Source organism: Ischnura elegans, chromosome 8 (genome assembly GCF_921293095.1).
Source record: "Ischnura elegans chromosome 8, ioIscEleg1.1, whole genome shotgun sequence".
NCBI classification, from domain to species: domain Eukaryota; kingdom Metazoa; phylum Arthropoda; class Insecta; order Odonata; family Coenagrionidae; genus Ischnura; species Ischnura elegans.
The window spans coordinates 70,271,779-70,285,628 of record NC_060253.1 but is presented as its reverse complement, the minus strand read 5'-3'; the positions used below and the strand labels follow the sequence as shown (position 1 = coordinate 70,285,628).

Genomic DNA, 13,850 nt, shown 5'->3' with positions numbered 1-13,850 from the left:
TGGTATAATTAGGGGTATAAACCCAAATTTGTACTCATGATGATGTGTTATATTAAATTCATAACTTTTCAAAGCATTCCCTCGCAATTACAAACATAATGCTAGAAGTTTTTGGAAAAAAGTGGATTGCATTGTACTCATTACCGCGCTGCGGACATTTTTGAAATCCGATTAAAGTGTGACCGAAGAGGCAACAGAGATCAGCCTTCTATGGGATGGAATTGGGCTTCCTCTCTGCGGTCCCATTGGTAAAATATTTGTGTATTTGGTCGTTTAAAATTTCTCAATTGAGGTCAAAACGCGTCATCATCATCATCATCACTGGTCAACAATCCTAGGATTGGTTTGACGCAGCTCTCCACTCAGTTCTCCTATCAGCTAATCTTTTCACTCCTACGTATTTCTTTTCTTTCACATCTCTCTTTACTTGTTCCATATATTTTGTTCGAGGTCTTCCTTTTCCATTCTTGCCTTCCACCTGTCCTTCGACGATTGTGTTGCATGAAAATAGCGCAAAGGTTGATCAAAATAGCTCTAAAACTCATTTACTTAGCTCAAAAGGATTGAATCATTAGCAATTTCTGTACTCTTTTAAGTTTTCTTTTTGACCTTAATGGATTATGTCTATAAAATCCAAACATTTTTCAACTCCAAACGTGAAAAGTGTTAGTTTTCCATCGCGTAGTTACTAATCTACCTCCTTAAAAATTGCCTGGTAAAGTCCAGGAAAATTGGAACTAAAATCCAATGGAGGATGTGCATTCTACTACCATCGTAGCATTTCCTCAACTTGCGTTCGTGTGATCGTATGTGGTAATAGTTGGTGCCCTTTTGGCAAGACTATTCGAGCGTGTGGGTGCGATGCTCGAGGTTGAGTTATGCGATCAAAGGAAAGAATGAATTTACGCTTTCTTTTTATTGCAGGCATCGAGCAGTGCCAAAGGTTTGCAAGCGTGCTCTCTCTCCCCCCGATTCCGGCTGTATCGAAATTACGTATTCCCGTTTTCGCATATATAGGAACTCTCGCGCGCTCACACACATACTGGGCGCTAGGTTCGCATGTAGATTTATGTAGATGCGGCGCCGAAGGTTTGGTTAAGAGCGGCGCGGCGTTGGAGACGAGGCGGTCGGTGTCTTTTTGGGCGTATGGGAGCCGTGGGAAGCGTTCAAGAGATCGGAATACACTCTTCCGTGCATTTCAGTCGCAGTTTTCGTTCGGCGTCGCTCTCGCGTGTTTGATTTCGTTAGGCTGCGAGGTATTCGACCGAGTGTGGTGGTTGGTTTTGGGGGGAAGGGGGGGGGGGGTATTGGGAGAGGGGGAAGCGCTTACATATTTCGCGCGGCATGTTCAGAAGGGGTGAGAAAGTTGTAGTTTGTGAAGCTGCGCGCACCTCATGCAATGTGTTGGAAGGGGAAACTTAAAGCCGTTGCAAAAGGAAAAGCTTAAGGTGGATTCCGTTTCGGGAACGGTATGCAAATTCGGGGCTGTGCCGGGAGTTACGTTAAGAGGACGCGTCACTCTCGTTCACCTTGTCTTATTTGGATTGGTGGCGTGCAAGTGGTGTAATACTTCGTCAATTCGAAGTACCTTTCTCTGAAGATTTTCGTAGCTCCTTTAATCTATCTTGTTAGTTCCTTTCGGGAAATGCTGAGTTGAAAACATTTTTCGCTCAACGTTTCACTTCTACTGGGAGCGTTTTTTAAGAGAATGAGAATTTTGTATGAGATCTCATTCTTTTGAAAACGCTCCTAGTAGGAGTGAAACGCTATTTTGAAATTATATAAGGCTTGTTAAAAAATAACGCATGAAAATTCAGTATTTATACCGAAACTAAGGGTCATTCAATGGCACCACTTCCAGTTCCGAGATATGTTCACCATTCCGAATGCCATAAAAAATACGACATTAAAAAAAGGCGGGGCAAGGTGCGTAGTCTCCCCTTGTAAGTATGTACACGCTGTGAACCATCAATTCGATATCCTTCCCTCCTTTGTATTCATCGCTTAAAAAATTTTCCAAGGTCATATTACTTATTTTGTTCTGTTCAAATAAAGGAGTTGCTATTCTGCCAGTTGATCGGGTGATATAGGCTTTTGGAAAATTTGTAGAGATGTATTTTGGGTCCCACATTTAGCAACAAAACGCAGATAATTGAAAAAAAATAGTCTTGCAAATGATACTCTACAAATTCGTTGCCCCTAATTATCAATAACATCCGTATTAATTATCCACAGATAAAAAAGAATCGAGGGTTTTATGATATATTTCATTGCGAAATGGATTGGTTGTTTATGAAATTATCCCTTTGCCCCGCTTATTGTTTTGTAGAAATCGAGGCTCCGAAGCATATCCCATTTATAGCTTCCGGTGGAATGGGCTTCGTGCATTATCGGAATTGAATTAAAGGAAAATATACGGCGAAAAATTATAACGGGTCCACTTAATTTTTACCCTTTCTGTGCAGCCTTTTGAAACCGCCGCCCTTTCCGCCGTAGCTTCATCGTCGATCGTATCACAAAATGGTATTATGCATATTGATGCGTCCTGCATTTCGGTTGTATCTCAATCGAATCAAATGCAAATGGATTTAATGGCCCGTGGCTATAATTCATGTATTGCGCGCACTCAGTGAGGTCCCCGACTTTTGAGGGTTCTGCATGGACATTTGCAGTGAAAATTGACCGGAATGGGAATTGGTTTTCATCGGTGAACTAGCGGAAACGCGTTTTCAGTGTAATTTTATGATTTCAGTTATTGCATGATTTCAGTTAATGTTTTTTTCTCTATCCTGATTGAAAATTTGGAGCTTGCATTAATATCTGCATAATAGGGATGTGCAAAGTGAAGGGAAATGACCCATTATTGGAATAGAAGAAGTAAATTGCCGAAAAAGCTCGCTTGAGAGCATGCTAATTTTATGGTTGTAGTATCCTGAAGTCTTTTAGGCTTTTATGCGTATGAAGTTTTACAATCTAAAAGTATTGTTGGAAAAATCATAAAAATTGGATCGCTTTTAATTTGAAAATGTTTAAAAAAAATCCAGAAAGCTAGTCAAAGTAAATCTTGAGATGTTGGAATTAAATTGAAAAGTTTCTGCTGAATTGATTACAATCGCAAACTTAGCCGCTGAAACGTTTGGACCGTGCACCCAAAATAATATCCGGTGGGGAACCCAGGAACCAACAAATCACCAGTGAATCACATCATATCACAATTCCAACAAATCACATGAGAGGGTAGCCGAAATCGTTTGTAGGTGCTTAGCTTCGGTACTGACGAGATAGCGGTTATTAACTAAGTCCATTAGGTAAATATCTAATGTTTTTATAACCGTTTAGCATATGCGTAGCTAGCAGTTTCTTTGGATACAGTCGTATTTGTTGTTTGACCATTCTCATTACCTCTTTTCCATTCACGGTAGCATGTATCTTGTTAACATTCTACCGAAGTATTATGATTTACATCTCGAAAAACCACCATTTTCTGTCGATCAAATGATTTGTATTTCAGCAGATTGGAAGGTGATTTTCCGATTCAATTCTCTAAACTCTCTTAGAAATCTGTTGATTGGCAGTGCTCTTTCTATGCCCTCCTCAATTGCGGTAATAAGCGACCGCATCAGCAATCTCATTCTTCGGTGTGACGTTCGACATGACAGAAATTTACTTTCAATCGGTATATCGTGACAGGGATGTCTTTAAAAGTTGTTCTGATTTGACGTTCAGACAGGTTATTAAGGTATTTTACCACCTTTCCAATTTAACCTGAAATAGGTTTTTGGCCTTAAAAAAAAGTCGTAAATTGAATAATAAAACCTTCGCAAAATCGAATTTCGCGTGTAGTATTTTTATCTCCTGTTTCTTCGCGCTTGTTGCTTGTAATAAGCTTTTCGCAACATTCTCGCCTCGCGATTCAAATTTTTGCATCATGGATTGAAAGCGCTGTTATCGCTGCGCAAATGATTTCTACGTCAATTGGATTACCTGCTCTCCGAGTCGCGGTCCATTGACACTGAATGCAATTTCGCCCTTTTGCCTTCCTGCTCGTTGTAAATTTTACACCGTTAAGTAAATTATCCTCTTGTGCTTCGACGCAGCGAGCCATGAAGTTGAACGAGATTTTGAAAAAATAATGCATTGACGATGACGGAAATCATTGGTACCACAATAATTTTGCAATGCCATTTAATAGGTTCGTTCATCGACGTGTGCTGGAGAATCGGGAAAAAAATTTCAGAAATAATTCGTTTTCCGAGAATAATTTTTTTCAATTCGACAGTCAATTCGGTTGATATTTGATCGATGCACTGCATCACATCGTCGTTTAAAAAAATAATTTTCAGCTCTTTGTCTGGAATCATTTTGCTCCGGAAAGGAATCGAACTGGTGAATGGCATTCATAATTTCATATAGGTTTTGAGCATTTCATTCGCTCATTCATATTTTTTGTCAATATTTATGATGGCACATGGAAAAAAAATGTTAGCTATAGATCTATGGCTCCTCGCGTTTTTTATTTTCATCTACTTTACGATTGTGCGGTGCTGGTATTACACACTAGGTTCAATCATTATTCAAGTATTTGCACTGGTGGTGTTTAGCACATTCCTCAATAGAATTTTATAAAGTATAATTTTCATCAACAAAGTATGTATTGCGTTAAAGGGAAATGGACAGAGCGCTAAGGATATGTGTCAAGACTTGCTTTAACAAAGGAGGTGTTTCCGAATAGAAAAGAGCTAATGAGGAAATCGTTATTTAAGTGAGTTAAGAAAAGGCCATCGAAAATAGTCTTACGTGGATTGTGGGGAGAGTGGTAGCCTCATGGGTAAAGTACTTGGCTACTGATCTAAGGGTCCCGGGCCAGTGGAATAGCCAAGGATTTCGTTCGGGGGGGTGTCCAAAACCGTAGGGGGGGAATTTTTGAAAAACAGGGTATAAAGAGGAGAGTTTTAAACTAATTTTAACACCTTTCATAATCCTTTCCGACGCTCCACGTTAACCCCCTTCTTTCGTATGTGCGCTCTGTATATACTACTGTGAAACCTCTCATTTACGGAAACTAACTGTCCTCTATAATGTGTCCGCAAGTGAGAAGCGTCCGTAAGTCATAGGTGACCTAAAGAAAACCTCATTTTTTGCGCTTAATATTACCCCACTAGTATTATAGTGCAGGAATTTAAGCCAGCTGGATGAAATCCTTTTATTAAAAAAATATTTTTGAGAGAAAGGTAAGAAAACCCATGGCGATGGTGTCCGTAAAATAGGAAAATTGTGTCTAAAAGTGTCCGTAAGTGGGAGTATACTAGAGGTGTAATACTTATGCAAATGCATATCCTTCTGCCGGGGAATTGAATAAGTCAGAGGTGTCCGTAAGTCAGAAGTGTCCGTAAACAGAGGTTTCTCTGTATATGACCCTCTTCCTCATCTCATTCCTCGTGAAACCTCCGCTCCTTTTTTTTTTTCTTACACGCCATCTTGCGTCCGCGAGACCGTCTCGTCCCCCAGACCTCATTTACATGCGCTTAATATAAATTACGCCCTGCTGATCCCTTTTCCTCGCCCCTCCAACTTCGGCGGCTCCTGGTCTTCCTCCCGGTCCCTCCACCTCTATTCCTTCGGCCGGTAAGACCGCGGGCTGCATGGGAATAAAAAAATCCCCCCGCTGCGTATGTGCGGACGTCTTCTTGCGTCCGGCGATAAATCGGGATGATCCTGGAACACGCTGAAGGGATGGAGTAAAAGGCTTTTTTGTCCGTCAGCGTGGGGAGAGTGGCCTGCCGTATAAAGACCAGTAGGTGGAAGAGGATTATAGGATGGCTTGTGGGCACACCGTGGTCGGATTGTAGCGATATCCTCCTGGGCAATTCCCTTGAAATAGGAGGCAAAATGTCTTATTCATCTCGCAGGGTCCTCGTTTCCTGCCCGCTAGAAAACTATTAATCGCGATGATAAAGCCATTTAGGTCATTCGTGGCGGTTATTTCTCTGTTCTTTTTTTTTGTCCCTCCATCGTGGCGCGGTAAATCCCTGAAGGTACTTGACACAGTACTGTGTCTCCTCTAGTTTTGTGGCCTGTATACTTGTATCTTAGGTGAGGTTTTATTTTTAGTGTCTTCTTTTGCTGTTGGGTGTTGGTTTAGGGCTTCGATCATGTGAGCAGTTTATGCGTTGCTGGGGAAAAATATTCCTCCCAACGTCAACAATGTTTTCATGAGGTCCTGAGGAGATATCCGTGGACCGCTAAAGTCAGCGCGTCGTGAGTCGCGCTGCGTATGCACAGCCCGAAATAACTACACTGAATCATAGCGTTGAATGGGCTCCTCTAGTGAAAATATAAATGGTGTGACATCAGTGGTCCTTCTTCATGTTGGGACAATAGGGTAGTTTCTTTCATCAAAGAAAACGAAAGGCATTGGTTGCGATTCGTTACCCACATTTAGTGTATTGATTACATACAAATTATTTGGTTTTAGAAATCCCAGTTTAGACGAATGGCAATGGTCAATTTTAACCGCATTTGAAAGAGGCCAGATTTGCGCCCATGCGATGCCACTCCACGTGACGTCACAGGGACATAGTTTCTATACGAGTAGATAGGAGTTTTACATCGTCTGAGATTACCAATTAAGGCATGAGGCACGGAGCTCAGGGAAACACCTCTTAATAATCACCAATTAAAACTGCCTATGGTCGGAAAGTTTCCTGCGTTTGATAAGGTTATAATAATCCTTTTTTAAGCCAAGCGCTGTCTGCTAGCAGAGTACTCTGCTACCTGCTAGCAGCCTCCATCTCAGTGGCGCACATATTCTCGCCCCAAGGTCATCTCTCTCGGCGGCAGCGGGAACCAGAATGACGTCACACGGGCTTTTCCCATCATCCATACTTAGCCATCGCGTTTTCGCGCGCTTGAAAATTTTCACTTTTCATTTAATCGCGAAAAAGAGATATCGTAATTTAAAAATCTAAAAGCGTGAAATGCGTACTCCAGGAGTAGGCAATAAAAAAATAATAGGAAACCACCCTAGATTGCCTTAATGGTAGAATGTATAAATGAGCGTCCCTATCTCTTTACGTACATGATCAAAGATTTTGGGTAGAGATGTCACTGGGTGTGCTCTACTCTGTTTTCGGAATTCTTCGGTTTTCATTCCGAACGTTTGATTCCGATTGGTTAGCAAAGCGTTTTGAATTTCTTGTGTTGTTAAATTTTTATCCCGACGATCCAATGAGCCCTCATAGTGAATCTTCGGAGTGAAACATTTTAACCACAGCATATTCGTATCGCATTGCTAACCAATCGGAATCGACCATTCGGAATGGAAATGGACTGGTGTCTGTAGGTAGATACCTTGATATAAAAATGAGCACATAGAATTCCATGAATAATACCATAATATCCAGGTTCCTACTAGTGTCATTTTCGAGGCAAGTAAGCTCTACCCGGTGTATTCATGTATTCTTTCGTATTCAATGGAATTAATCTTGGAGCCCGAGAACTTGGTATTTCTTTTAAATTAAATGAGTTGTAATTATAATGATTGCTCTGGTATTCGACTAGATCCATTTGGGTATTCATTTAAGCATATGGTTGTCACACATTCATACGTGCATTCGATGAGTATCCTTATAACTTCTCAGGTGCTTTGATAACAATAAGTTATTACTTATGACGTATAACAGAGTTCAGATGCGTCACAGATATGACGAAAGCGTTCTGCTGTGAGGAAATCAGAAGAAAAATATAATAGAATTTTTTTTCTTTCCCCCAGAAAACAGCACGTTACGGTCTTAATACTGCGGGTATTAATAAATAACAGTGTACGGTCACCGATGCCCTGGTTTTTAGTAACCTACCCAGGCGGGACTCGAACCCGTGACCGTTGTTTAGCATGCATAGACTTCCTGTATACCTACCGTCATAGAAGTCTGCTAATCAAGAAAACTAAATAGCCGTTTTCCAATCGGTGGAAATGAATGTTTTAATAATTTGAAATTAATTATCTATTTGCACTCGACTAAAATCAGCGCTCGAGTGTCTTTGTCAGGAATGCGAGGTTCAAAATTTCAATTCGATTTCCAAGTAACTTCGTTGTAGTTTGCTCCTTTGAAACTGACTCTGCGGGATGGAAATCGGTCTTGTATTAATTTATAAATACATGGAAAATTTCTCAGTACTTTTCTCCCGGCATGAAAACCGTATCACTCAAAGGTGAGCCAGCAGCAGCTGTCATAATATGTGTTTTTTATGAAAAATAATGGTGAAAACGCTATTGTGATAGCTTAAAAGTACAAAAGAGGAAAGATTTTGTGCTTTCCCGGCGAATAGACAGCGTGAAGAGTTTACTGGAGCGCCACCGGGTCAGGAACTGCATTACTGCCGACGTTTCGATGTCCGACTCGACCATCGTCTCCCGGTGGCGATCTCGAGAACTCTTCACAGAGCCTATGCATATTCTATTCTTATCACGATTCGTAAGCTATAGGGAACATTTTTTGTACCCACATTTTTTCAGAATGACGCATCTATTCGGGCATAGCATTTTCCCTTTGCCTGGACTGATATTGTCATAAAAGACTTTATAAAAATGCGAAATTTTAAATTCTAAACACCCTTTGCCTGTTAATTGTGGCCACATATTATATTGTAGAGCTGTAGTATGTTTGAAGTAATGCGATTGATTTTATGTAATGAAAAGAAATATAACTAGTCTCACGTCTATTCATGTGTATCTGATTTGCATTAGATTTGAAAGCGGGCGAAAGATGAATATCTGATTTCATTTTTTTAACCCTTCCGTGACTATGCGGGGTAACTCAGTTACCCCAAATTATGTTAATGTTGTATAATTTTTTCATTTTTAATTTTAGCCCTTTGATATATTTTGTATTTGAGCTTAACCCTTTTGTCGTTATTTAGGCGACGAACGATTTTTTTTACATCTAATTTGTTTTTGAAAACTTCAATTTTTATTGGTGGAGTAGTTGAGTTACCCCGCACAGCTGTTGGCGAGAAGAAAAAAACCCTGTTTGTTATATGATTGCAGGGATAAAAGTTGAATGCAATAAATTTTATTATATTAAGGCTTCAATAACGCCAATATTCTACATGATGGCACCTTTTGTACGTGTTTTTTCATAGCATGTTAGTCAAAGTATTGTTGCCGTAGCAAAATAATAAAGATTCGTGCCATTTCGCACAAAATCAATGTAAAAACCTAAGTGTAGCGTAAAAGGCATTTATGAATCATAGAAAACAAGATGTATATCAATAAAAATAGCCATGGTGTTGAATAACAGGAAAGACTAAAAGACAACGTATACTTTACGAATTACAAATGGGATACCTTTGATACCCAACACAGTTGTTCGCGTAAGTTTTCTAGGCTCAATCACGAAAAGGTTAATGAAACATACTGTGGCCACCTATATGCATCTTGCTTATTGTACATAACAGTAACCACATACTCTATACTTACATTATATTTGTTGGATCAACAGTCAAGGCCGTGATATTTTAATCTTAGCCACTCTTTTCTCCCGGCGTCTTCATTTTATTTTGAAAATTTCTCTTCATACCAAGATTTTCGTTGCGTAAGCATTTCGTTCCGGCTTTCCTCGATAGATGGTGCCCGCGTGTCCAGTCGGTCTCTCTTGCTGGCGGGACTTGCTAACTCCGTCCCCCAGCGTTTCTGCCTCCGTAAATGCTATTACAACATACGAAGTAAATGAAAAAATCTTAATTTCTTTGTTAAATTGTAGTTCGAATAAAGCTTTTTTTACCTTGTTATATGAGTTACAATAAGGCAAAATAATTTCCTCTCGATGAGTTATTAGTTTACTGGTTTTATACTAGATACTAGTTTGTTAGTTTACTATTTTTATGCTAGTTTTAGTGTAGTACTAGTTATTTATAATGAAATATTTCCAGAATCGATCCCCCGTACATTAAATATATGTTTTAACCTCTGAGGTTAGGGAAAATTAGTCAGTAGTTTTTTTTTATCCAGTAATTTACTATCAACCGTACCGAATCGTGAAAGTGAATACAAATTAAACTGCATATGTTTTCGGAAATCAGACGTGTACATATATATAACATATGTTCCTAGATCTCTATTCAGTGCTTGTCACTTAACTAGGCTGGTTGACATTCCTCTTATTAAGTGCAATGCAATTAACATACATTCGACAGAAAAGTATTGTTAATTTTCACGGATTTGAATGTAATTTACCTACGCATGAAATTGATTTTTTGAATGCGCTCGAGGTTAAGTTTTCAATGCAATCATCTATCTCAAAAATATTTTAGGTTAACTTGTCATTGCAAATTCTCCACTTTTCATTTTCCTTGTCATATTCCACTGGCGTCAATTGTTACTTTTGTATAAATAAATGTATCTTGACATCAAACAAGTTTTAATTATTTCTCATAGTAATAATTATACTTGGTCCTATACGAAATGGCTTAGTAAACTTCGTCCAAAGCGAGTACAGAGAGTTTTTCATCCTCATTAGCTATTCCCTTCATTTTTATATCAGGAAATATTATTTTTATGTAGTGAATCATAATTTCCATCTCATAAAACGAGAAAATAACGTGTTATTTTATGATTATATTTATATATACACCTTTTGATTTTTGCAATGTCTCACAAAGTGATCCATGGTCATTATCACAGCATTTTCATTTCTTCTTGCAGGATCTGCCTCAGGTGGAAGCGAAGATTCCGCGAATCGACCCAGTTCTTGCCATGTCTCCCGAAAACAGTCAGTCATCCACCCAGCCGCGAGTTTGTGCTGACAGTTGCTCGACTGCCTTCAGATTCCTCAAAAAGTACAGGGTAAGTTATATCAGGAATACATGTTTGATCTCTCATGTATTCAATTTCAAATTTGTGTTCAGGGATGGTGAGGTTCTTCCATTAAGGTGGACCCATTGGCTTGCAGGCTAAAACGGGGGAAAATGTGCATACGACTTCAATAGAATAGTTGGTTATTTGTCGTTAACCATTTTTTGACACTATTTAATGCAGAAAGGTATATTTTGCATTCTAAAATTTACATAACACCAGCTAGTACCAGAGACAATAGCGAACTATTAGCAATTCCGAGCATGAATATTGAAAACATTTTGTTTTCGGTACTCTCAATGTCAAATATCAGCTGATTTCTGCTCATGTTTTTTTGTGTATCAGCTGGGCAATGATAGCTTCCTTTATAACATTAGAACAAAATTGGAGACGTGTTACGACTTGAAAAAATGCATCCTGAGCTATCCTCTTTTATAGGACGTATTACAATAAATATTATTACTTTTTTCTCATCTGGTAGCAGTTGCTACAGAAGGAAGGAAGAGTTCAACGAAAAAAACCGTAGTTTAATTTGGTGAAGATATCAATTCGGCAAAATATTTATAAAATATTCTCTTCCAACAAATAAAATATTTAGGCTGCATTTTCCGGGTTTCACCGCGTCGTGGTTGCGTTGGTGACAGCAGTTTCTCCTGCATTCCAGCAGACGTCTTCAGGTCGAAGTGATTATGCCGTGTTTTGGCCGCCGTTATATAGGCAGCTCAGTGGTGTAATTTCGCCCTGATTGGTCGCCTTGCGGTCAATAGCGTAGGGGTATGGGGCGAAGAGTCTCTTCCATGTGCAGCGGAGTTGGTAGCTATCCTCTCGATTGAAATTATGAGGATGTTTCGATATTTCAATCGCCTCTCGGATAATCCTCGGAAAATATCGGGATTCTCTGGCGATGACTTTTGTTACTTCCCATCCCCGGAAAATGCAGCCTACATTACCAGCGCACCGCGGAAGCCTTCGCACCAAATAAAATATTTTATTTGACCTCTTTTTGATATTTAGTGGTATATTTTAGGGTACGGATATCATTATATCTTGGTTTATTTTTTTAGAACATTTAATGTTATTAAGTTCACAATAAGTGTGTTAATGGTAATTTATGAGATTGAACTGAATTCATGTATGTAACTTTGGCAGCATTTGGTACATCTCGGTTGGATTGATGGGGACGAGCTGGTAGCCGTGGAAGTGAACCCAACTGGTTTGTACGAGAAACTTCCTCCTCCTCTGAAGCAGAAACGATTTGGAAGGTGATGGGGACTCTTTCGTCTATGGGCGAGGTAATATCCCATTCCTTGTGACCACATTCTTACAACATCTCCTCCTTGGGTTATTTTGTAATATCAGCGATAAGTAACTGTAATTGTTACGTAATTATTGAAATTTTTATTTTACTAAGAAATTATATATTAATACCGTGTTTCTAAAGTGATGTAAATGTAATCTATTGTGTGCATTGCAATGCTAAAAGTATGTTTTGGTGTGCTCCATAAGGTAGCTCATGTTTGAATTGTTTCGATGCCTCAAATTTTATACCTTTTCAAATCTATGTTGTATATTCAATCGCTTGTAAATTAAGTATTTGCTGTTAAATATCTAATAAGTACTTAATGTGCGGGAACTTCATATTTGTCACAGAAAAATTATCCTAGTTGTGAAAAACTTCCCGTACATTATTTTAATATCATTTAAATTTATGCACCATTTTGGACGACTCGTGTGTATTTTCAACACGGACCTCTGCTTATTATGCTCTTTTATTTCTCTTTCGATAGGGTTCGTGTCGTCATTCATCGGAGTTTTTTCATCAAACAAATGCATCATGGTTTCCATCGACTTTTTTATTTGTGATTTACGTATTACATGTTTAAATAAACATTTTTACAAAGTTTTTCTAGCTTTATTAGTAATCGCTCGTCTTTTACTGTGATTTGAAGTCTAGGGTAAGTATGGTTTTAGATTTTTAATCTTTGTTTGTGTTTACTCGAGCATAATACTCTTCGAGAGCTCGGAAATCTTCAGGAGAATGAGTTTATTTGAAGACTATGGTCAGTCCACCTTAGGGTGGAATGATTTTCCAACTTCTACATAGTAATGAGTGCTTGCAAATGACCAAATTGCTAGCGTTTTAATGAATGATAATCGCTGAATCCAATTCTATCATACCATAACTCGTAGCCACGACCTTGGGTTTGGCAGGCGAGAACTTAACCCCGCAATGCGCCCATAGACAGGCGATTTTCGAATTACAGAAGATTCCGGTTAATTGGGACTTATCGGGACTTGTGCACTTGGCCCCAATTAAGCGGCTGCCCCAAATTGGCGAACTATCCTGTAATGGGCATAAACGTTGAAATGATGGAAAGAAGAATAAATAATGTTTATAATGCGACATAAGTTTATTTAACTGTGAATTTGATTAATAAATCAGCGACTTTAGTTAATTTATTATCATTTTTAAGAATTATAACAATTTAGTTAAAAACATTTTTCACAGCCTCGGGCCACGCTGAATGAATGCCTTGTACGAAGTCCTATTAAAGAAAAGTCCTATCCTCTTGCCGATGGTATAACAACAAGAGCTTTCAAAATAGGCCAAGAATAGGAACATTTGTGGAAAATAAGAGTAAATCAAAGGAGGAAAATTAAAAAAATAGTATTCTGAAAACAAAAAAAAATTAATTTAGTCGCGAGTATAGAGTCTATGCCGCCGACTCATGGCCCAATAAAGCGGCATGCTGTCCCAATTAAGCGGAGAATACTCTGGGATATTCCTCTATTGGTTCTGTTCTTCAAGATCTGCCTCAATTAAGCGGCTGCCCCAAGTAACCGGTGGACCCATTAAACGGAATCTACTGTATTTGCTCTTTGAGCGGTGAGTCAGGTTCAAAAGGAAGCATTTACGACTATCTTATTATTATTATCTTATCTACGACTATCTTACTATTATCAGCTTATCTTAAAGCTCATATTCATTCGCGCTTAT

At 38.8% G+C, this 13,850-nt stretch overlaps 1 protein-coding gene across 1 annotated transcript in view; it reads left to right on the top strand.

Annotated features, from left to right (window-relative positions):
* Nucleotides 1-12,755, top strand: part of LOC124163348 (U3 small nucleolar RNA-associated protein 4 homolog) — a 194,469-nt gene extending 181,714 nt beyond the window's left edge. Inside the window, exons 14-16 of the mRNA XM_046540191.1 lie at nt 10,703-10,843; nt 12,002-12,144; nt 12,640-12,755. Coding sequence (XP_046396147.1) covers nt 10,703-10,843; nt 12,002-12,118 — 258 coding nt within the window. The 3' untranslated portion in view covers nt 12,119-12,144; nt 12,640-12,755. The remainder of the gene's footprint in view (nt 1-10,702; nt 10,844-12,001; nt 12,145-12,639) is intronic.
* Nucleotides 12,756-13,850: the final 1,095 nt, after the last annotated feature.